The sequence below is a fragment of the Microtus pennsylvanicus genome, chromosome 13, assembly GCF_037038515.1.
Source record: "Microtus pennsylvanicus isolate mMicPen1 chromosome 13, mMicPen1.hap1, whole genome shotgun sequence".
Taxonomy (NCBI): Eukaryota; Metazoa; Chordata; class Mammalia; order Rodentia; family Cricetidae; genus Microtus; species Microtus pennsylvanicus.
In genome coordinates, this window is record NC_134591.1 from 49,448,783 (window position 1) to 49,468,876 (window position 20,094).

At 50.5% G+C, this 20,094-nt stretch overlaps 2 protein-coding genes across 5 annotated transcripts; one reads left to right on the forward strand and one right to left on the reverse strand.

Moving 5' to 3' along the window:
• Positions 1 to 218: 218 nt before the first annotated feature.
• Pomgnt1 (protein O-linked mannose N-acetylglucosaminyltransferase 1 (beta 1,2-)) lies at positions 219 to 11,007 on the forward strand. Of its 4 annotated transcripts, none has more exons than XM_075945326.1 (22): positions 219 to 340; positions 809 to 979; positions 1,551 to 1,665; positions 1,777 to 1,895; positions 2,430 to 2,495; positions 2,583 to 2,696; positions 3,272 to 3,389; positions 3,565 to 3,663; positions 3,864 to 3,991; positions 4,496 to 4,566; positions 4,795 to 4,870; positions 5,032 to 5,115; positions 5,199 to 5,240; positions 5,435 to 5,493; positions 5,760 to 5,832; positions 5,909 to 6,037; positions 6,118 to 6,243; positions 8,943 to 9,007; positions 9,186 to 9,230; positions 9,638 to 9,773; positions 10,146 to 10,255; positions 10,341 to 11,007. In XM_075945326.1, the coding sequence occupies exons 2-22, from the start codon at positions 860 to 862 to the stop codon at positions 10,426 to 10,428; spliced, it is 1,983 nt and encodes a 660-aa protein (XP_075801441.1). In that variant the 5' UTR covers positions 219 to 340; positions 809 to 859; the 3' UTR covers positions 10,429 to 11,007. The 4 variants fall into 4 exon arrangements, with proteins under 4 accessions (XP_075801441.1, XP_075801443.1, XP_075801444.1 ...); XM_075945328.1 differs by having other exon boundaries at positions 221 to 354; XM_075945329.1 differs by having other exon boundaries at positions 250 to 340; positions 752 to 979.
• A 2,655-nt stretch (positions 11,008 to 13,662) lies between these two features.
• On the reverse strand, positions 13,663 to 19,423 carry Tspan1 (tetraspanin 1). Its single transcript, XM_075946942.1, has 8 exons — positions 19,282 to 19,423; positions 18,796 to 18,860; positions 15,432 to 15,638; positions 15,167 to 15,241; positions 14,954 to 15,052; positions 14,717 to 14,872; positions 14,387 to 14,470; positions 13,663 to 14,149 (listed from the first exon to the last, which is right to left on the reverse strand). Exons 2-8 carry the CDS (start codon positions 18,850 to 18,852, stop codon positions 14,102 to 14,104), a joined length of 726 nt encoding a protein of 241 aa, XP_075803057.1. The 5' UTR covers positions 18,853 to 18,860; positions 19,282 to 19,423; the 3' UTR covers positions 13,663 to 14,101.
• Positions 19,424 to 20,094: the final 671 nt, after the last annotated feature.

A 20,094-nucleotide genomic window follows, 5' to 3' on the forward strand; every position in this document is an offset into this window, starting at 1 on the left:
GCGCCCAGGAAACTGGCCCAAAGCCCCGGGAAGCCGCTCGCTCACGGCTCCGCGGTGCGGGGATCTGCTCTCGCCCCAGACCCACTGGCGCCCGGCTGCGACCCTGCAGGAGAGGCTGTGCAAGCGGGAACTCCTCGCACGCCTCAGACGCCGGCCCTGGCAGCCGCCCTAAGCGCCGCCCGACGCCCTCTCACCCCGCGGCGGCGGCGGCGGAAGCGGCGGGGCGGGCCGGCTGGGCCGGGGCGGGGCGCGAGCGGCATGGAGGAGGCGGAGGCCGCGGAGGCCGCGGCGCGCGGGGCCGAACTGTGCGGGCCCGAGTGGGCCCCGGGGCCCCTGAGCCGTGAGTGCCTCTCGGTGCGGGTCCCAGAGGGCTGGCGCGGGCTGGGTGGGTTTTCCGAACCTTCCGGCGTCCCTGAACCCTGGGAGGAGAGGAGCTGAGCCAGATGGGATGGGGCGAGGGTGGAGGATTAGGGTGCGGGAGGTCGCTGTAAACTCGTCCACCCCGGGACAGGAAAGAACTGGGATTTGCTCCTTGTAAGGACTGGTGAATCCGGATAGTTGAGTTTCTGGCCTGCACCTCTGAGGCCCTTAGCCTGGACTTAGTTCCTCCAGCCCTAGGGAATTTTCAGGTGATCCAGTTCCTCTAAAAGATTTTCTAGTCAGACCCAGAGAAATTGAGCCACGTTGCCTAGGTCACACAGCTCAGCAGCTTGTTGAGAGAAGTGTTGCTAAGAACTCCTCATCCTTCCAGAAGGCTTTAGGCTTTGGGGGAAGCGTCTTACTCCATGTGACTCCACGGTCCCCTCAGATTCCTGAAGTCATGGACCTGGCCGGGACAGGGGTGACTCCCTAATCCAGTATGGATGACTGGAAGCCTAGTCCCCCCATCAAGCCCTTTGGGGCTAGGAAGAAACGGAGCTGGTATCTTACCTGGAAGTATAAACTGACAAACCACCGGGCCCTGCGGAGATTCTGTCAGGTAAATGAGGTCCCACATGTTAGGAAAGCTGGCCTCCTAACTTGACCCTAGCAATTGACTGTGGCCTACTACCTTGGCCATCAGGAAGAGGCAGCAGATTCCGAGAGGGGAAACCTTTGTATGTCACATCCTTCTCAGGCAGTGGTTAAGACCCAGGATTCTGGAATCAGAACCCAAGTCTGACCTCCTAGGTATCCAGTAGAAACAACGAGTCTGTCAGGAAGGCTTTGCCCTGACACACAACCGTCAGGTAGTGTGGCCCAGGTTCAGTGTCTTCAGATTCTCCACTGTGGTTCTCGGGTCCTAAACCCATCTCTCGGAACTAGTTATGGAGGGGAGCAAGGAAGACAAGGACTCAAATGGAAAACTACAAGAGCTCTGGGTAAGAGGGCCCGGATGGGAAAGTTCTTCAGGAGATGGCCACAAACCTGTGTCCTGATTGAGAACCAAGAAGAAGAGAGACGGGTCCCAGGTTCTTTATCCCTGTGTCCTCTACAGCCAGGGTCAAACTTTCAGAAAACCTCTATGATCTGGATGGGGTGTGCTTCAGTCACCCCATCTTTCCACTCAGACAGGGGCTGTGCTTTTCCTGCTGGTGACTGTCATTGTCAACATCAAGTTGATCCTAGACACTCGGAGAGCGATCAATGAAGCCAATGAAGACTCGGAACCAGAGCAAGACTATGGTTGGTGGGGCGGGGGTCCTGGGGTCTCGTGGCAGAGGGGCGTGCAGATCCTACAGGGTACAACTGCTAGTGAGATGTTACCCATGCCTGTTATACCAACTCCTTCTCCAGATGAGGCCCTAGGACACTTGGAATCCCCTCGGCGCAGAGGCAGCAGTCCCCGGCGTGTCCTGGATGTGGAAGTCTACTCAAGTAGAAGCAAAGTCTACGTGGCAGTGGACGGCACCACGGTGAGTGGACCAGCATCTTCAGTCCGCTGCGGACTGGGCCCTGAAGCCCTGTCTGGCTGATGGTTTCTGCTTATTAGGATTAAGTAAAAGGTATATGGAATGTCTGTGTGACAGAGTCTCCTAAGTGATCAGGAGTTTCAGCAGGCCACTAACTCCCCAGATTACTTATTATGTAACCACTTCCTAGTCTCTTTGGCTTCTGCCTTGCCCCAGGTACTTGGAGCTCTAGAGGTAATGGGACTTGCTCTTCCTAGAGAGCCTTACTGGTAGAGGATGATGGGATCTTCAGAGTTAAGCAAAGACAGTCCAGGACTCTAGGTGCCTTGGAAGTGTTAAAAGGAAGATTGTAGAAAGATGTGATCTTTTCTGATGAGGGTACCGTGGGGGCTTTCTGGGAGAGGCGCCTGGCCTTCAGTCTGAGTTAGAACTGTAAACAGTGACAGTACAGGCAGGCTGGAATGTTTCGTGCTTGTAAGACAGAGTCACCATGAATGCCAGGGTGACTAGCTGGATTTTGTTTCTGCTGCTCTATAGGTGCTAGAGGATGAGGCCCGAGAACAGGGCCGAGGCATCCATGTCATTGTCCTCAACCAGGCCACGGTGAGCTTGGGATGGGAAACCCAGAGGGCTGAAGCTGGACTCGTCCTTACTGGTAACACTATCTCATAAGAGGTTTTCTCCTGCCAGGGTCATGTAATGGCAAAGCGTGTGTTTGACACGTACTCTCCTCACGAGGATGAGGCCATGGTGCTGTTCCTCAACATGGTGGCGCCCGGCCGTGTGTTGATCTGCACTGTTAAGGTCAGTGAGTCCCCCTGGCTCCGTTCTCCATGCCCCTAGCTCTGACTTTGCTCAAGAGAATGGGAAGAAGTTTTGGAGAAGGGCAATTCAGGTTCTAGTCCAAGCCTTGGTTGGGTCATTATTATTTTTGGGGGGTGGGGGGAGGTGTTGTTTGTTTTTTACTGAGCCCCTGCCGTGTGCCAGGTACTACACTGGTTGCTGAAGATACAGCAGGAAGCAGACAGAATTCCTACCTCCCTGGAGCTCACATCCCAGTGGTAGCAATAGAACAGTCATCCCAGCCTATAGTGTCAGGAAAGGACAAGAGAAGAAGAAAATAGAAAAGCAGAATGTCACGGTTGCATTTTAGGAAGGACTGGAGGGAGAGAGGAGTAAGCCTGGTGGTTGTCTGGAGGGAAAACATCCTTGGTAGAAACTTCTGGAATGACAGTAACTAAAGAGTATTGTTGGAGTCACCCAGTGAGCCAGCTTAAGGAAAAGGGTTTCTATGTAGTGCAGGAAATAGCCAGTACTACATAAGGCCGGATCTCTGGGACCCACACAAATCATGGTGGCTGTCTCTTTTGGTCGTCCAGGATGAGGGCTCCTTCCACCTCAAAGATACAGCGAAGGCTCTGCTGCGGAGCCTGGGAAGCCAGGCAGGCCCTGCCCTTGGCTGGAGGGACACTTGGGCCTTCGTGGGACGAAAAGGAGGTTTGGGCACTAAAGACTATCCACCCTGTAGTATCAAGGGAGGGACAGAATGATGGTGCGGGATGGGGAAGATAGGACTCAGGTGTAATACCTAGGGAGAAAGCGGGCAGAGTTGGGAAGATGCCCCCTGCTCCTGTCTGGGCCTTCATTTGTCCTCATTCCTGCCTTCGGCCAGGTCCTGTACTTGGCGAGAAACATTCTAAATCTCCCGCCCTCTCCTCTTGGGGTGACCCAGTCCTGCTGAAGACAGATGTGCCACTGAGCTCGGCTGAAGGTGGGGTCAGTGGGGGCCAGGCTCTGGGGCAAGGCTTGATTGGAGAGTGGGCGTTTGGATCCTCTGTGAGGCTGTTTTTCCTTGACTGTGTACCTGGGGCTTCCCTAACCTAGCTGGCCTGCCGCCTTCATCCCGTTGATATCCTCCCTCCCTCCCTCCCTCCCTCCCTCCCTCCCTCCCTCCCTCCCTCCCTCCCTCAGAGGCCGAGTGTCACTGGTCAGACACAGAGCTGAACCGCCGCCGCAGGCGCTTCTGCAGCAAAGTGGAGGGCTATGGGAGTGTGTGCAGCTGCAAGGACCCAACACCTATTGAGTTCAGCCCTGACCCAGTAAGTGGGGCCAAAAGCCATGGACTCCTTCACAGTTTAGCAAAGGGCCCTAGGAACGATTCAGAGCTTAGGTTTTATCTACCTTGACCTGGTAGGAGCTCAGAATGTATGCATGCTGAACTCTGAACACAGGTTGGGGGTGGCGCAGGCCCTGTTATCAGGGCTGAGTTGGATTTTATGTCTGTAAAGACAAGAACAAGGAACCGGGTGGTGGTGGCGGGGCGGCGCAGGCCTTTAATCCCAGCACTCAGGAGGCAGAGGCAGGCGGATCTATGTGAGTTCGAGACTAGCCTGGTCTACAGAGCAAGTTCCAGGACAGGCTCCAAAGCTATACAGAGAAACCCTGTCTCGAAAAAAACCAAAAAAAAAAAAAAGAACAAGGAAGACCTTTGGTCCTTCCCTGCCTGTTCCCGAGGCCTTTCACTGCACCTGAGAAGTCGTCTCTAAATGGAGATCCCAGTTGGAAGGGGGAGTAAGGGAAGCTAAAAGCTGTTTCTCACACAGCTTCCAGACAATAAGGTCCTCAATGTGCCTGTGGCTGTCATTGCAGGGAACCGACCCAATTACCTGTACAGGTGAGCTTGGAAGTGGACTGTATCCAGCAGTGAATGGGGATACTCAGGAAGTGGGTGGGTGCTTAGCTTGCCTTCCTGTACAAGGGACTCTTACAGGAGGCAGAAAAGCGGCAGATGCTAGGCCTGTTGGATATGGGTAGACACGGGACATAGGAGCCGGTTTGTGAACATGGGAGGGGTCAGTTGAGAGGACAAAGAAGCGCTAATCTACTTTTCCGGGCTCCTCAGAATGCTGCGCTCTCTGCTCTCAGCCCAAGGGGTATCTCCGCAGATGATCACGGTCTTCATTGATGGCTACTATGAGGTGAGTGGGGCTGGGGGCAGAGCAGGACACAGAGTGATTGGTACTGAGCAGCTGCGATCACTGAGGGTTGGTAAGGGCAGGGAAATATGAGAGGCTCGACCTATTGGGACCTGTAGAGGTGTAGAGGTCATGCACGTGATGACCAGTGTCCCCATCTCCAGGAGCCCATGGATGTGGTGGCGCTGTTTGGCCTGAGGGGCATCCAGCACACTCCTATTAGCATCAAGAACGCCCGTGTGTCTCAGGTATTCCTCGGCAAGGGTGTAAGGGGCAGAAACCTGGTCTCATCCTCTGCCTCAAATCTTAACGTGCCCAATTCCCCACCCAGCACTACAAGGCCAGCCTCACTGCCACTTTCAACCTGTTTCCGGTGAGTACCACAGATACCCTGGGTCTGTGGAGAGAAATTATGTTATGGAGAAAACTCTTCCCTTACCTGGCCTTGCACTTCTGATCTGAAAAATGGGGGAGCAGAGCAATTCCTGAGCATGAGGGTTGGAGAAAGAAAGCCGAGGCATGAGAGCAACCTCCTTGGAACCATGATGTTCCCTGCTGTCTCTGTAGGAGGCCAAGTTTGCAGTGGTTCTGGAAGAGGACCTGGACATCGCTGTGGATTTCTTCAGGTGACAGGGGTAGCCCACCATTGAAGTGCTTATAAGCCACATGGGACTTCTGTACTTGACTGGGGTCTTCAGGGAAGGATATAGTGAGGTGCCTTGGGCAGCTTTAAGTGAGTTCAAAAGCAGGGGGAGAGCTTGCATGGCTAGGACGCATGTGCTGGGCTTACACAGTAGAAAAGGTAGAGACAGTGGGACCATCAGCTCTGCCCTCCCAGCATCACGGTGGATCTGGGTTGCCACTCTCTGAGCTCTTGAACTTTGGCTCTCAGTTTCCTGAGCCAGTCCATCCACCTGCTGGAGGAAGATGACAGCCTGTACTGCATCTCTGCTTGGAATGACCAGGTAGGCTGGGTGGCCAGGGACTTAGTCAGCATGGGAATCTGTCAAAGCTTGGAGCTACTGACACGCCCTGTCATAGGGGTATGAACACACAGCTGAGGATCCAGCACTATTGTACCGTGTGGAGACCATGCCTGGCTTGGGGTGGGTGCTTCGGAAATCCTTATACAAGGAGGAGCTTGAGCCCAAGTGGCCCACACCAGAAAAGGTACCCAGCAGGATAGGATGAGTGGGCTGGAATCCCTTCAACTCCAAACCTCTAGCCTTCATAACATTCTGTGACCCCAGCTGTGGGACTGGGACATGTGGATGCGGATGCCAGAGCAGCGCCGGGGCCGAGAGTGCATCATCCCAGATGTTTCCCGATCCTATCACTTTGGCATCGTAGGCCTCAACATGAACGGCTACTTCCACGTGAGTTGGGTACTGTATGATTCAGTGGTCAAGGACCTGGGTTCTGGAGCCTAGTCGCGGCACTCAGCCATGTCAGTACTGTTCTGTTTTTGCCAGTTTCTTTATCTGGAAGATGAAGATAAAAAATGCTACCTCTGTGGGGCTAGAGAGATGTCTCAGCGGTTAAGATCACTGACTGCTCTTCTGAAAGACCTAGATTCAATTCCCAGCACTCTCGTGGTGGCTCACAACCATCTGTAACTCCAGTCCTAGAGGATCAGACACCCTCCTCTGGGCACTGCACATACATGGTGGTGCATAGTCATACAGGCAGGCAAAACATCCATACACATAAATAAATCCATTTAAAAAATGCTACTTCCCAAGGGCCAAACATAGATCACGGCCTTAGGATCCTAGCACTTGAGAGGCTGAGGCAGGAAGGACATTAGTTTGTGGCCATTTGGACTGCATAATGAAGATCCTCAGAAAATAAAAACAATAGCAAGACTACCGGCTGGGCCTAATCCCAGTACTTAGGACGCTGAGTCTGTGGGCTTCTCATGAGTTTGAGGCTACAGTGTAATACCCGTATTCATCTCCCTGCAAAAAAAGATAATCAAAAACCCAGAAAAAACCTACTTCTCTTCTTATGAGGCTTGATCTGAAATAAGAGAAAAAAGTTAGTCTGTTGATGGTGGTGGTGGTGCACACCTTTAATCCTAGCATTCTTCAGGCAGAGGCAGGTGGATCTCAGAGTTTGAGATAAGCCTGGTCTACAGTGCAGACAACCAAGGTTACACAAAGAACCCTGTCTTGAAAAAACAAAATAAAAAATAAGTAATATAGATTTATTTATTTTATGTGTCTTGAGTGTTTTGCGTATGCATAGCAAGTGCACTATATGTGCCTGGTGCCTGAGAAAATCAGAAGGCAGTACTGGATTCCCTGGAACTGAATGGTTGTGAACCACCATGTTGGTGCTAGGTGCTTCTTGGGTCCTTCTGTAGCTTTGGAGCCTGTCCTGGAACTAGTTCTTGTAGACCAGGCTGGCCTCGAACTCACGGAGATCCACCTGCCTCTGACTCCCAAGTGCTGAGATTAAAGGTGTGCGCCATCACCTCCCAGCTTTTAGTTTTGGAGCCTGTCTTGGAACTTGCTCTGTAGACAAGGCTGGCTTCGAATTTACTGCTTCTGCCTCCCGAGTGCTGGGATTAAAGGCATATGCCATCACCGCACATATCAAGTGGTCTTAACCACTGAGTCTTATCCAGCCCCTGAATTTAAAAAAAAAAATGATTTTCTGCATATGAGTGTTTTACCTGCTGTATGTATATGTATCATGTTCATGCCTGATAGCTGAGGTATCTAGAAGAGGGCGCCAGGTCTCCTGGGACTGAAGTTATAGATGATTGTAAACCATCATCTGGGTACTGAGAATTCAGGGACCTCTATAAGAGAGCAGCAACTCTTAACCACTGAGCCATCTCTCCAGCCTCATTATGAAGTTTAAATGAGTTCATATTTGTAAAATGCATATGTTAAAAACTATAACTTTGCTGGGTAGTGGTGGCTCACGCCTTTAATCCCAGCACTTGGGAGGCAGAGGCAGGTGGATCTCTAAGTTTGAGGCCAGCCTGGTCTACAAGAGCTAATTCCAGGACAGGCTCCAGAGCTACAGAGAAATCCTGTCTCAAAAAACAAACAAACAAACCTATAAGCTTTATATTAGAGAAACTGGTAGCTGGTACTGTATGTTACTACTGTTCTTACCACTGGACTTGGATGCAGAAAGGATATGCCTGTTCTAAGCACTGGACCTTCTGTCCGTGCAAGCATTGGCACACATATTTCAACCTGAGGTTAGCAGGATGTTGCTAGTCCCCTCTGTTCCACTCTCCTGTTAGAATAAGAGTGCATTTGAAACAGTCCAGTTGAAAAGGGTGTATTTAGTTTGGAACCTCCTAGAAGACAGCAAGACCCCCAGAGGAAGCTAATAAAAGAACCTTACTTCCCAAGGAAGTGCAAGTGCTTCCTCAGGTCGTTCATAGCAGAGCCTGAATCGGCAGTTTCCTTCCTTCTAACCCATCTCACGCTCTTGGCTGCATCCGACAGAAAGCTCTGTGTGTGTCTCCACCACCCACTCTTGGTTTTTTAATCATTTTTAAGTTTTTTTAAGATTTTGTATATACATATAGTATACTGTCTGCATGTTTACCTGCAGGCCAGAAGAGGGCATTAGGTCTCATTACAGATGGTTGTAAGCAGCCATGTGGTTGCTGGGTATTGAACTCAGGACCTCTGGAAGAGCAGTCAATGCTCTCAACTTCTGAGCCATCTCTCGAGCCCCTGTTTTGTTTGTTTTTTTAGGTAGGATCTCTTGTATTCAGGCTGTCTTCAAACTATATAGCCGAGACTGGTCTTGACCCTCCTTCCTCTATCTTTCTTCTTTATTTCTAGGACTCTGCAGTAAGCCTGGGAAAAACTTGTGGGAACAACACTAGTTCAGTGGGTCAGTAGCATAAGCCAAGAGATCAGCCCAAATTAAAGTTAGTAAGAGCTTGTCAAAGATGGTGCAAAGAAAATGGAGAGACTAGAGGAAATCAGAGAGCCCATTCCAGAATCAGTACTTCGTTTTTGGGGTCTTGTATGTCTGTAGTGGGTCACTGAGCAAGTGTGCCAGACTAAGAAAGCCTTGACTTCTATCCTTTGCGTTTCAGGAGGCCTACTTCAAGAAGCACAAGTTCAACACGGTTCCAAGTGTCCAGCTCAGGAATGTAGACAGGTAGAGACTGGCTGCACGTCAAGGGGTGGATATCTGAAGGCTCGAAGACCAGTCTTTGCTAGTTCTTTCCTGTCAGCCCTGCTAGGCCGTTTCCCCACGTGACCCTTTGCCCTGCCCATTCCTTTCCCTGAACCTGAGGGCCTTGCCGTCACTTGATTAATTTTTCCTTCCCCTTCAGTCTGAAGAAAGAAGCTTATGAAGTGGAAATTCACAGGCTGCTCAGGTATGGCTTGGGGAAACTGGAAACTGATTCCTGAGTAAGGGAATCAGATACAGGCTTTCTTAGTACCACAATTATTGGTACTATAGAAAATGAAAATCAGAGTTCTCTAGTGCAGACATTATAAAGAATTTCAAGGTGTCAGGGTGGTGATTGGAGCCAGAGGCAGGTGGATCTCTGAGGCCAGACTGGTGCAAGTTCTCAGGAGAGAGAGAGGAGGGAGGGAGGGAGGGAGGGAGGGAGGGAGGGAGGGAGGGAGGGAGGGAGGGAGGGAGGGAGGGAAAGAGGGAGAGAGGGAGAGAGGGAGAGAGGGAGAGACAGAGACAGAGACAGCAGAGCATTAACCCAAGCCTAGGGCCCTGCCTCTGTGCCACTCCTGTCTTGGCCTTACTTTTCTACCCCCAATGCAGTGAAGCCGAGGTTCTGGACCACAGCAAGGACCCTTGTGAAGACTCTTTCCTGCCAGACACAGAGGGCCATACCTATGTGGCCTTTATCCAAATGGTGACAGATGATGACTTCATTACCTGGACTCAGCTTGCCAAGGTGCCCTCACCAGCAGGCCTTGCCCCGACTAGCAGAGAGACTTTGCTGTAGAGTTTTCAGCCTCAGACCTTTTCATGTTCCGGCCAGGTGTGGTTGAGTGGTGACGCAGCCTTTAATCCCAGCACTCAGGGAGGCAGAGGCAGGCGGATCTCTTAGGTTTAAGGTCAGCCTGGTCTACAGAACAAGTTCCCGGATTGTCAGGGCTACACAGAGAAACCCTGTTTCAAAAAAACAAAGAACCTCTTTTCTAACCCTTTGCTCAAATCCATACTCCCGAGCATACTTGCTCTTGATTGAGGCAGCTGCCAGACCTTCAGTGGCCATCTCCACAGCTTCCTGACCCTTCTCCTTCCCCTGCTCTATCCCTGTCAGTGCCTCCATATTTGGGACCTGGATGTTCGTGGCAACCACCATGGCCTGTGGAGATTATTTCGGAAGAAGAACCACTTTTTGGTGGTGGGGGTCCCAGCCTCCCCTTACTCGTGAGTTTCCTGCTGTGCCTGGGAAATGTCCTCCTGGGGTTGAAACATGTCTTCTTCTCTGTATCATTCTTCTGTTGAATTTCAGAGTGAAGAAGCCACCATCAGTCACCCCTATTTTCCTGGAGCCACCCCCAAAGGAAGAAGGAGCCCCAGGGGTCGCTGAGCAAACGTGAAGCCTCCTCCAGGACCCTGCAGGGCTGGGTACTGTGTACCCCCAGGCAGGCTAGCCCGTCGCCCTCTCCTGTAGAATTTTGTAGATGCTGGTAGGGGTTAGGGCTGGTTTGTTTTTAACATGAGGATTTAATTACTAACTCTGAGGGGAAGGATCCCCTGCTCCAACACCCCGTTCCTGAGGTTAAGGTCTATTTATTACTTCCTTGTTGGAGAAGGGCAGGAGAGTACCCAGGACCTCTTTGGGATTCCTGGACAGCTGATCCTGCTCTTTTTCACCCCATCCTCCCAGGCCTGGCTCAGAATCTAACCTATTTATTGACCGTCCTGAAGGCCTTGGGAATAGGCGCAACCTGGGGCCTTTAGTCCTCTCTGGACCAGGACGCTGCCCTGAGGGTGGGACTGGCTCATACTCAGGAAACTGCTGTGCCCAACTGATGACAGGCCCAGTTGGGTCCATGTGCTGGCAGACTCACTCAGAGACCCTTAGACACTGGACCAGGCCTCCTCTCAGCCTTCTCTTTGTCCAGATTTCCAAAGCTGGATAAAGGTGGTCATTGATTAAAAAAGGAGAAAACCTTTGGGGTGTGTCTTGTGGTAGTTTTGTGGGGAGAACAGCGTGGTGGTGAGGGAATCATCTGGACTGATGGTGATGTGTTTTGGTTGTTTTACTGTCTTCCATAGTTTTATTGTGGAAGCCATTTGGCCACCAGGGGATGCCCAAGTCTCAAACTTCAAGTCTTTGGTTTTTATTTGTTTTAAGCAGGCTCCACCCTGGGACCAGCTGACATCATCCCTTCCCAGTTAGGGCCTTATGTCCTAGCAGCCATCTCACACCCCTTCCTCACTGTTTACCATCGGGCTCGCCCCTGTCTGGGCCCAGCACCTGTCCCCATTAGTGCTGTAGCCAGGAGAGATCACGGGGTGAATGAGGGAATGGGAGAATAGGTAAACAGTGGAGACAAGAAGTGACTGGACCAAAAGCAGTGGCGGCACCAGGAGTGGGGAGATGATTTTATAGAATACTGGGCAAGCGATGTAGGAGCAAGGGTTTCTGTGGCCTTCTGGATTGGTTGTGTGCAGAATTCCATGTAGGGGTGTTTTTCTGGAGGAAAGGGCCATGGTTTTCAACAGATTCTCAAGAGGCTAGTAACTCAGAGGAGCGTAGGAAAGTCTGAGTTAGTCACCAGAAAGTGGACACTCTGGTCCATTGGCAATCAGATAGACCAAGCCAGGGGAACATGACCTTTAAATTAAGTCTCTGAAGGATTAAGATCAGGACCTGAGTAGATTGCATTGTAGGAAAGGGTATAGATCTTTTGCCAAGGAGTCAGGAACTTACTGGAATTCCTGCCCTTTATCTGTTCGTGGTCCTGGCCTCTCTCACTAGCACCTGGAGCTCACACAGCAATGGCATCGGTGCAGTGGCTTTGACGTTGCTCACCACCCTGACCCCTTCATTGTTTAGTGTTTCAGGTGGCAAAGCAGGCACGGGAGAAGCAGTTAGTCCGTGATGAAGTGGCAGCCCTCCTTGGGCAAACAGATCCCTTCACCCTGCTTCCCGGAATAGAGTGGTGGTATGTGAGGTGAATGCTCGCAAAGGGTTGAGGCCAGCTATTTCCTCTCCCTACCTAGAACTCTAGAAGATGCTCAGCCAGGCTTCACCAGCAGAAGCTGTGTGGCTCTGGCCAAATCTCTGCTCCTTTTTGGGCCCAGCAAGTAGGCGATAACTGTAGGCTGCTCTGGAAAAGCCCATAGAGACAGATGGGGGTTAGGGGATTGTCGAAGAGAAGGGAGGAGCGGAAGCCAGTTAGTCAAGTGGCTTTGCGTGGCTTTGCGTGGTGGCAGCCCCTGTCTTGGTGCTGCCACGAAGTTCAGAGACACTCAGTTTGGTTTGAGACTGGGTTTCACTTTATAGGCCTGGTTGTTCTGGAACTTGTTCTGTAGACCAGACTGCCCTTGAACTCAGAGATCTGCCTGCCCTGCCTCCCCCCATGTACTGGGATTAAAGGCATGTGCCACTGCCATCTGGCATATATATATAGGCATTCAGATTTTTGTCAGGGATATTCTGGTCAGGTTCAGGTTCCTTTTTTATGCCTGCAGGCCAGATCTCATTATAGATGGTTGTGAGCCACCATGTGGTTGTTGGGAATTGAACTCAGGACCTCTGAAAGAGCAGCCAGTGCTCTTAACCTCTGAGCCATCTCTCCAGGTTCAGGTTCTTTAGGTTGGACTGTATCTGTACCAAACAAGGTCTCCCTGGTTACCAGTTACAAGAGTCTGGTCAAAGTCTCGGCCTCATGTGGGACTTTGGCAATCAAAAACCGAAGTAAAGACTAGGGATGTTCCTCAAGCATTAGTGTGCTTGCTGAGCGCATGGAACTGGGTGTAGTTCAAAATAAAACCAGATGTTGTGACACCTACCTGTAAACTCAGCACTAAGGAGGTAGAGGCAGGAATTCAGTGTTCTCAGCAATATAGAAAGTTCAAAGCCAGTCTGGGTTACACGAGACCCCCCCATCTCAAAAAAACAACAACAACAAAAAAAAACCAAGACAAAATAAAAAAAGTGAAATCTTGGCAAGGTGTAATGGTGCACAACTTTAGTCCCAGCATTCGGGAGGCAGAGGCGGTCAGATCTCTGAGTTGCGGTCAACCTGATCTACAGAACAAGCTCTAGGACAACCAGAACTACATAGACCTTGTTTCAAAAGAAAAAAAAAAGCAAGATGCCTGGCGGTGGTGGCACACGCCTTTAATCCCAGCACTCGGGAGGCAGAGGCAGGCGGATCTCTTGAGTTCGAGGCAAGCCTGGGCTACACAGAGAAACCTTGTCTCGAAAAAGCAAAAGATTCTCCAAAGTAGGGCACTTTAAGCTGCTTCTCAGGGTTCCAGGAGGGCTTCTTGGAGCCCAAAGACCGACTCCACTGCCACAGCCCTGACAATAATTCTGTTCTCTCCTTGACTTGGCACACGCTCATTAGTTTCATAGCTTTCCAGACCAGTGCCCTTCACCAGGCAGGAGAACTTTCAGGACAAAGTTCTCTCATAATACATAAAGGCAGACTAACCTGGCTCCCACTTCCTCGTGCCCTCTTGGCCATTCCCTTACTCTCCCTCCCAGACCTGGAGCCTAAATACCCACCTCACTACCTCACTTCTACCCTGCTGAGTCTCCAGTCTCACAAAAAGCAGTGCAATTTAGGCAAGCAGAACTCATCTCTCCAAGTATACACAGTCCAAATAGAAGTATTTTTATTGGTTTATAGGTTCCAAAATGCCTTCTATACATCCGTTCTATGGCTTTGCTGGACTTGAATATGCCCAGGCTGTAAGTGCCTTCATCCACCAGTGGGGTGCTGGGATCATCAAGAACCACTTTTATACCAAGGATGTGTCAAGGGTTGAAGAAGAGACTCAGGAGATGGGCAGAGTGGCTGCTTCAGAGACTCTGGAGCAGATGTTGCCCCCGCCCCGAGCCCCACCAACAGAGAACAAGGCAAACACAGCCCGAAGGAGGTGGTCCCTATTCAGCCCACAGTCCAGAGCAGCAAAGGCAGGTCCACTCCGGCCCAAATGACGTTAGATTTCATCTCCACCCGGATCACTGCTGCTTAGCTGTCTCTTTTTGGCTTCCATGTGGCAGCAGCAAGTGGGGAGGGAGAAACTGGCTTATTTCAGATTGCAGTATAGATACATGGATACAATCATGGCAGCCAGCTGGTGGGGAGGAACAGGGAGACACGAAAGGACACGATCAAGGACTGTTTCCTGAACAGACAACATGAAGCCCTGCTTTCCTGATGCTGGAGGACATGTTTGGCCTCTGGGTTCAGCCCTCAGCTCCAGAATGAAAACACAAGAAATCTGACTCCTCTAGAGAAGCCTCAGAGAGGGGCTAATCTGTACAGGTCTAGTAGAGACTGGTACCCAGGTCCAGTCTCCTCACTGACTTACCTCCAGGGCCGCAATTCCAGCTGCCACACCACCCACAGTGACCGCATTGGTTCTGATCTCATGCAGAAGCTGTTTGAAACAACCCTTGGGCGGAAGGGAGAAAGTATTTATAGCTGGCAGTGCCCTACCTCTGATCTGTTTACTACTTACTGTAAGACCATTAAAACAATCCCACCGTGCCAGGCACGTGCACACCTTCAGCCCCAGTACTCAGGAGATGGAGGCCAGCCTGGTCTACAGAGGGCGTTCCAGGATAGCCAGGGCCACCCAGAGAAACCCTGTCTTGAAAAAAAAAAAAAAGTAAAGCCACCCTTCCATGTCAGCCCATACCGGTACGTTTGTTTCTTCGGCTTCGCTCTCAGTGCATGATTGCGTAGCTGTGCCATTGGTAGCTCCGCGACAACAGTAAGGAGGAAAGAGTTTATTCTCTTCAACGAAACGCGAGGTGTTAAAATCTGTATAGTTGTTGAAACCACAGCACTTCAGCTGCAGACAAAGTGGGATTGGTGAATGATGGGGCCTTGCTTTTTTTCCTCCCCACTCCCAAATCCTCCCAGCCCACCTTACCTCTTTCATGGTAGTGTTCCACACTTGGGTGAATTCGGTCTGGTAACCATAGTCTTTTCTGATGGCAGGTACTATTGCCAATGTCAGGAAGGTTTCTGCCTGGATGGGTCAGGTCAGTATTAAGAGAGAGGTAGGGAAAGTAGCCATTCACAGGCTACACCCACTTCCGGGGCTTTAGCCCGTCTTTCTCCCTTGCCCCATCCCTGTGCTCACCATTGTGGTATACACCAGAGCAACCACAGCAGCCGCAACCTCAGCAATGAAGATGATGAGGAGGATGGTAAAGAACTGAGTGGGAAACAAGGAAATACGTTTTAGGGAGACCCGCCTTCCTTGCCCTACCCACTCCCATAAAAGAGGCAGGGTGTCCCCATGGGGATGCTCCCGGAATCCAGAGTAGCTTTTTGGGATCCCCAGAGGAAGATGTCAGGGGTGAAGGGACCCTTGGTTGTGGCCTGGGGTGCTGGGTCTGACACACCATCAAGAGTGCACACTTGTTCTCAGAGTGAGCACCGTAGCAGCCCAGGAAACCAAGGACAAAGAGCACAACACCAGCCGCGATGAGGAAGTAGCCCACGTTGACAAACTGCATGGCACTGGATGACATTGGCCCAAAGATCTTCAGGAAGGATGTCCCATCGACGGATACCCAGATTCCCACAGCCAACAAGGCCGCACCACACAGCTGCGGACAGAAGTCAGGCTTTGAAACAGTGCTAGCAATGGTTCCCTTTGACACCATCAAGTCTGGAAACTTTCCCTTCTCTTAACGAGGGAATCTAACTACGTGTTGTGTTTGGAGGGGACCTTAACTAGTACCAGAAAGGTGGGAACTGGGACACGTAACAAATTCACCCATCTGTTTACCTAGGAAGACAAAAATGATATCAGGGGTTCTAGAAAGATCCACAGGCTGGGAGGAGGCATAAAACTTTCCTTTTTCTATAATCAGGGTCCTGCCACATAGGTAGGAGTGAAAACAGGTCCAGCCTCTCATTCTTGGGCTGCGAATGCCTAGAATAACTCTGTTCTCTGATACACGGAAGGAGGCGGGTGGTAGGGTTGAGCTGGCTCAACCGTCACTATAGTAACAGCAGGGTGAGGCTTCCACCTGCTTGCAACCTTGAAAGGGGGTGGAGGTTGAAAGGTTCACAGGCCCAAAGGCCCCATTTGATTCCCCTCCAGGACGGACTCAGCTGCCACGCCTACATTTTTCACCTACATTACTGCCTGACAATAGAAACTGAGAAAACGGGTTGAACACAACTACAGCTTCTCCTCAAGACACTGAGTTAACCTCAGCTTTCAGAGGTGATCTTGAGGCTCCGAGGGGGTTCAGTGGAGGCCCTGGTCCCACAGCTCCTAGCCAGGGCTTCAGTGGATTAGCAGTGGGCACTAACTTGTGCCCAGCTCCCACTGTCCAGCTACGGAACTGAGTCTGGGATGGAGGTAAAGAGATATACATAAAGGGCTGTATCCCCGGATGTTTGCTTAAGGACAAGATTGCCGGGCTTCTAGCCTGCAGGGTCAAATTTCAAGGAGCCTGGCTTCCCTACCTTGTTCTGCCCAGTCTGGCAAGGCATGGGCAACAGAGGACGGAAACCAAACTGGATTTGCTTTAACCCTATCAGGCCAGAGTCCTGGCACTCCCAATTGTCAAAATCTTAGTACTTTCTTCAGTTATATTAATAAAACCTATTTCATGGCAGCCAAAGGAAGTCCAAGGTACAGATCACATTGGAATCAAAGAGACTGCCTACTCTGCCCAATTTCTCTCTCTCCCCCCTTTTTTTTTCTTTTTAGTTTTTTTTTTTTTTTTTTTTGAGACAGGGTTTTTCTGTAGCTCTGGCTGTCCTGGAACTCGCTCTGTAGACCAGGCTGGCCTTGAACTCATAGAAACCTGTCTGCCTTTGCCTCTCAAGGACTGGAATTAAAAGGCATGTGCCACCACTGCCAGGCTCCTAGGCCCAATTTCTTTCTTTTTTTTCTTTTCTTTGTTTTTTTTTTTGTTTGTTTTTTTGTTTTTCGAGACAGGGTTTCTCTGTGGCTTTGGAGCCTGTCCTGGAACTAGCCCTTGTAGACCAGTCTGGCCTCAAACTCACAGAGATCCACCTGCCTTTACCTCCCAAATCCTGGGATTAAAGGCGTGCGCCACCACTGCCCGGCGTCCCCAATTTCTTTAAACTGGTCACACTTCATGTCTCTACTGTTTCCCCTTTCATTCATTCTTCTCTGGTGGCCCCAGCCCCTGACCACTGTTTTCTCGTTCTTCTCTGGTGGCCCCAGCCCCTGACCACTGTTTTCTTGTTCTTCTCTGGTGGCCCCAGCCCCTGACCACTGTTTTCTCATACTTCTTGTTCTCCTCCTTTCCTTCCTACCGTTCCATGTCCCCTTCACGGTGGTTATTTTTCTGCACATCTCTAATGTGTTCAGTTTCTCAGAACTGACTTTCTTTAAGATCAGGGGTTCTAGCCGGGCCGTGGTGGCACACAACTTTAATCCCAGTACTTGGGAGGCAGAGGCAGGCAGATCTCTGTGAGTTTGAGGCCAGAGCTACAAGAGCTAGTAACAGGACAGGCTCCAAAGCTACAGAGAAACCCTGTCTCAAAAAAACAAAAAACAAAACAAAACAAAACAAATCAGGGATTCTAAAATATTCACGGGTTTGGGGAGGGCATGGAAGATAGACTGGAGGATAGACTTTCCCCAACTGTTGCCAGGACTCCACCCTACCCCTAAAACTTCTTGGCTACTCACAGGCTTATGACTTTCAAATAGCCACACACCTCCACTGAGTCCACTGAGCCAGGGGGATGACCCCTTCCTTCTTCCTGCATTGCTCAGGCCATTTCTAAGACCTCGCTTTTGTCTGTTCTACCACCCCTCAGCATTGAACCTCTTTGTTTACTGTGCCCCTTTCTTCTTATCTCTGTCACTATCTCCAGGGCTTAGGCCTCCTGGTTCAGCTTCTCAAACAAGCCCTATATAATCTGTTCCTGTTTTTCTAAACAATATCAAATTTCATTACCTGTGGGCCTTCCTACGCCCATTACAGCTCCCCCACCCAATGCAAATGTCCAGTCCAGCTTCAGCTACTTCCTCCAGGAAGTATTTTCCTCCTAGGCTAGATTCAAACCCCTCCAGGGGCTCCCTTAGCCTTGGTGGTAAATCTGAAAGGACCACTGTGCCATTATCAGTGTATATAGCAATTATCAGCCTATCTGACAGTTTACTGGTCCTGAGACCTTCAAGGGCAATAAATGGCCTTACATGCCTTCTACCCTAGCCCTTGGCTTAGAGTGTTAGGCTGTGAATAAGCTTTCCTTTTTCTTTGTGGCCTCACGCGTGCTTAGCAAATACTCTATCACTGAGCAACAATCTCCTTTCTTTAAATGTCAACTCAGTTGATGAATGTTTATTGAATGCATAAGGGTTGCTAGAGTCAACTCTAAGAGGCAGGGACTCGCTCCCCTTTCAACTTTTCCATGTATGGTAGTCACTTTTGCACTTAAGCCTATCCTCTTTCATCTCTGAACCTTGAACGCCCATCAAAAAGGGGGAATCACTCCTGCTAACCTATCCCTACTTACACTCATCCTTCCTGGAAGGGAGGCGGGAGCCTAAGGCTTCATCCCTAACCTCCCCATCTTCACCCAGTGTGTGGCAGCCAGCCAGTGGGGTCAGGAATCCACATTGGGAAGACCCTCTGCTTCCTATCCATAAAGGGGAATTTGCAGGGCAAGGTCTGGGTACATAGTCTCCCATTCCCCAGCTTGAACTCTGTTCCGATTGTGACCTGCTTTTGTAGGGAACCCCCAAAAGCCCACAACCTCCATACTTACAAAGATGAGTAGATTGAAGAGGACCATCATGACCTTAATGAATTTGAAGCACTGCATGGTGGGTCCTGGGAAACAGACACATACAAGTTAGGGCTTTACATCCCAGCTGCCCTGGGCTGGCCCTGCTTTTTGGACCCTGGCATACCCGAGTCCCACATCCTGTGATCGCTCGCAAATTTCACAAACTTCTCACTCTATGCCTGCATTCCGATATCTCAGAACTTTTCCCAGCTCCCATCCTGACACTATACTACCCAGATTACCAGAATTTAATTCTCTGATCCTAACATCCCCAGATTCTCTCACACAGGTGTTACAAGCCCAACTCCCACACTGCAGGACACTCGATGTCCTTTCCTGTTTCTCTTCCTGGACCAATCTTAGACTCTTCCAGTAACCCTCTCATTGGCTTTTTCCAGCACCCACCCCAAACCTGTTTCCAAACTGGTACCCTTTCATAGGTTAATCTCTGCCCTGTGCCATTACCTGTTCAGGGCTCTTTCCAGTAGGTTCTGAACAGAATACGCTGCACTCCTGAAGGAACAGAACAGCTCCAGGAAGCTGCCACTTAGTGTGCTGGCCGAAAGATGAGGGATCGCCTAGTCCTCACGCGCTCGCCACTGCTCACCTACAGGTGGGGCAGGTGTTTTAAAGCCTTCTGTTGCCCGCCCGCCTGCCCGCCCGCTGGCCCCACCCATGGCTGAACAGCCTCCTTTGCCCCTGCTGCCCCCTACTGCCTGGAGATAGGTTCTCAACTCCAAAAGCAATAAACAGATCTCCACCTGGAAGGGTCACCTATAGACTCTAGGGCTCCTCCTGGTCTCCGGAAAGGGGTTTAGGTGGCAGCAGAGTCAGGAGTAGGACAAGTGCCTTTCCAGAACCTTCTGTGTGCCCTGCTCATGATAGTGTAAAGTGATTCATCCCTCGAATCTGTGTGTTCACTGGCACCACATCTGTTCAGTCTGCCATCCGTATGTTTACACACAAAGCTCACAGTCACATATATAACATGGACTGGTACTCCTGAAGTGTGTGTGCACGCACATACACCAATGAACACACACACACATTTAATGGAGCACACATACATGCACACACCCATACACATATGCACATTCATAAACATGCATTCTCTTTCTCTCTCTCAAACACACACCCACTCTCAAGGAAATGGTCATGGTCTGGCAACCTCTGCTCTCTCCTCAGAACAGGAAATGGTTATTTGTTCTCTTCCCCCATAAAACCTCAAGCTCCCCATCCTTCTCCTCCCTTCATCCTTTTTTTTTTATTATTTTATTA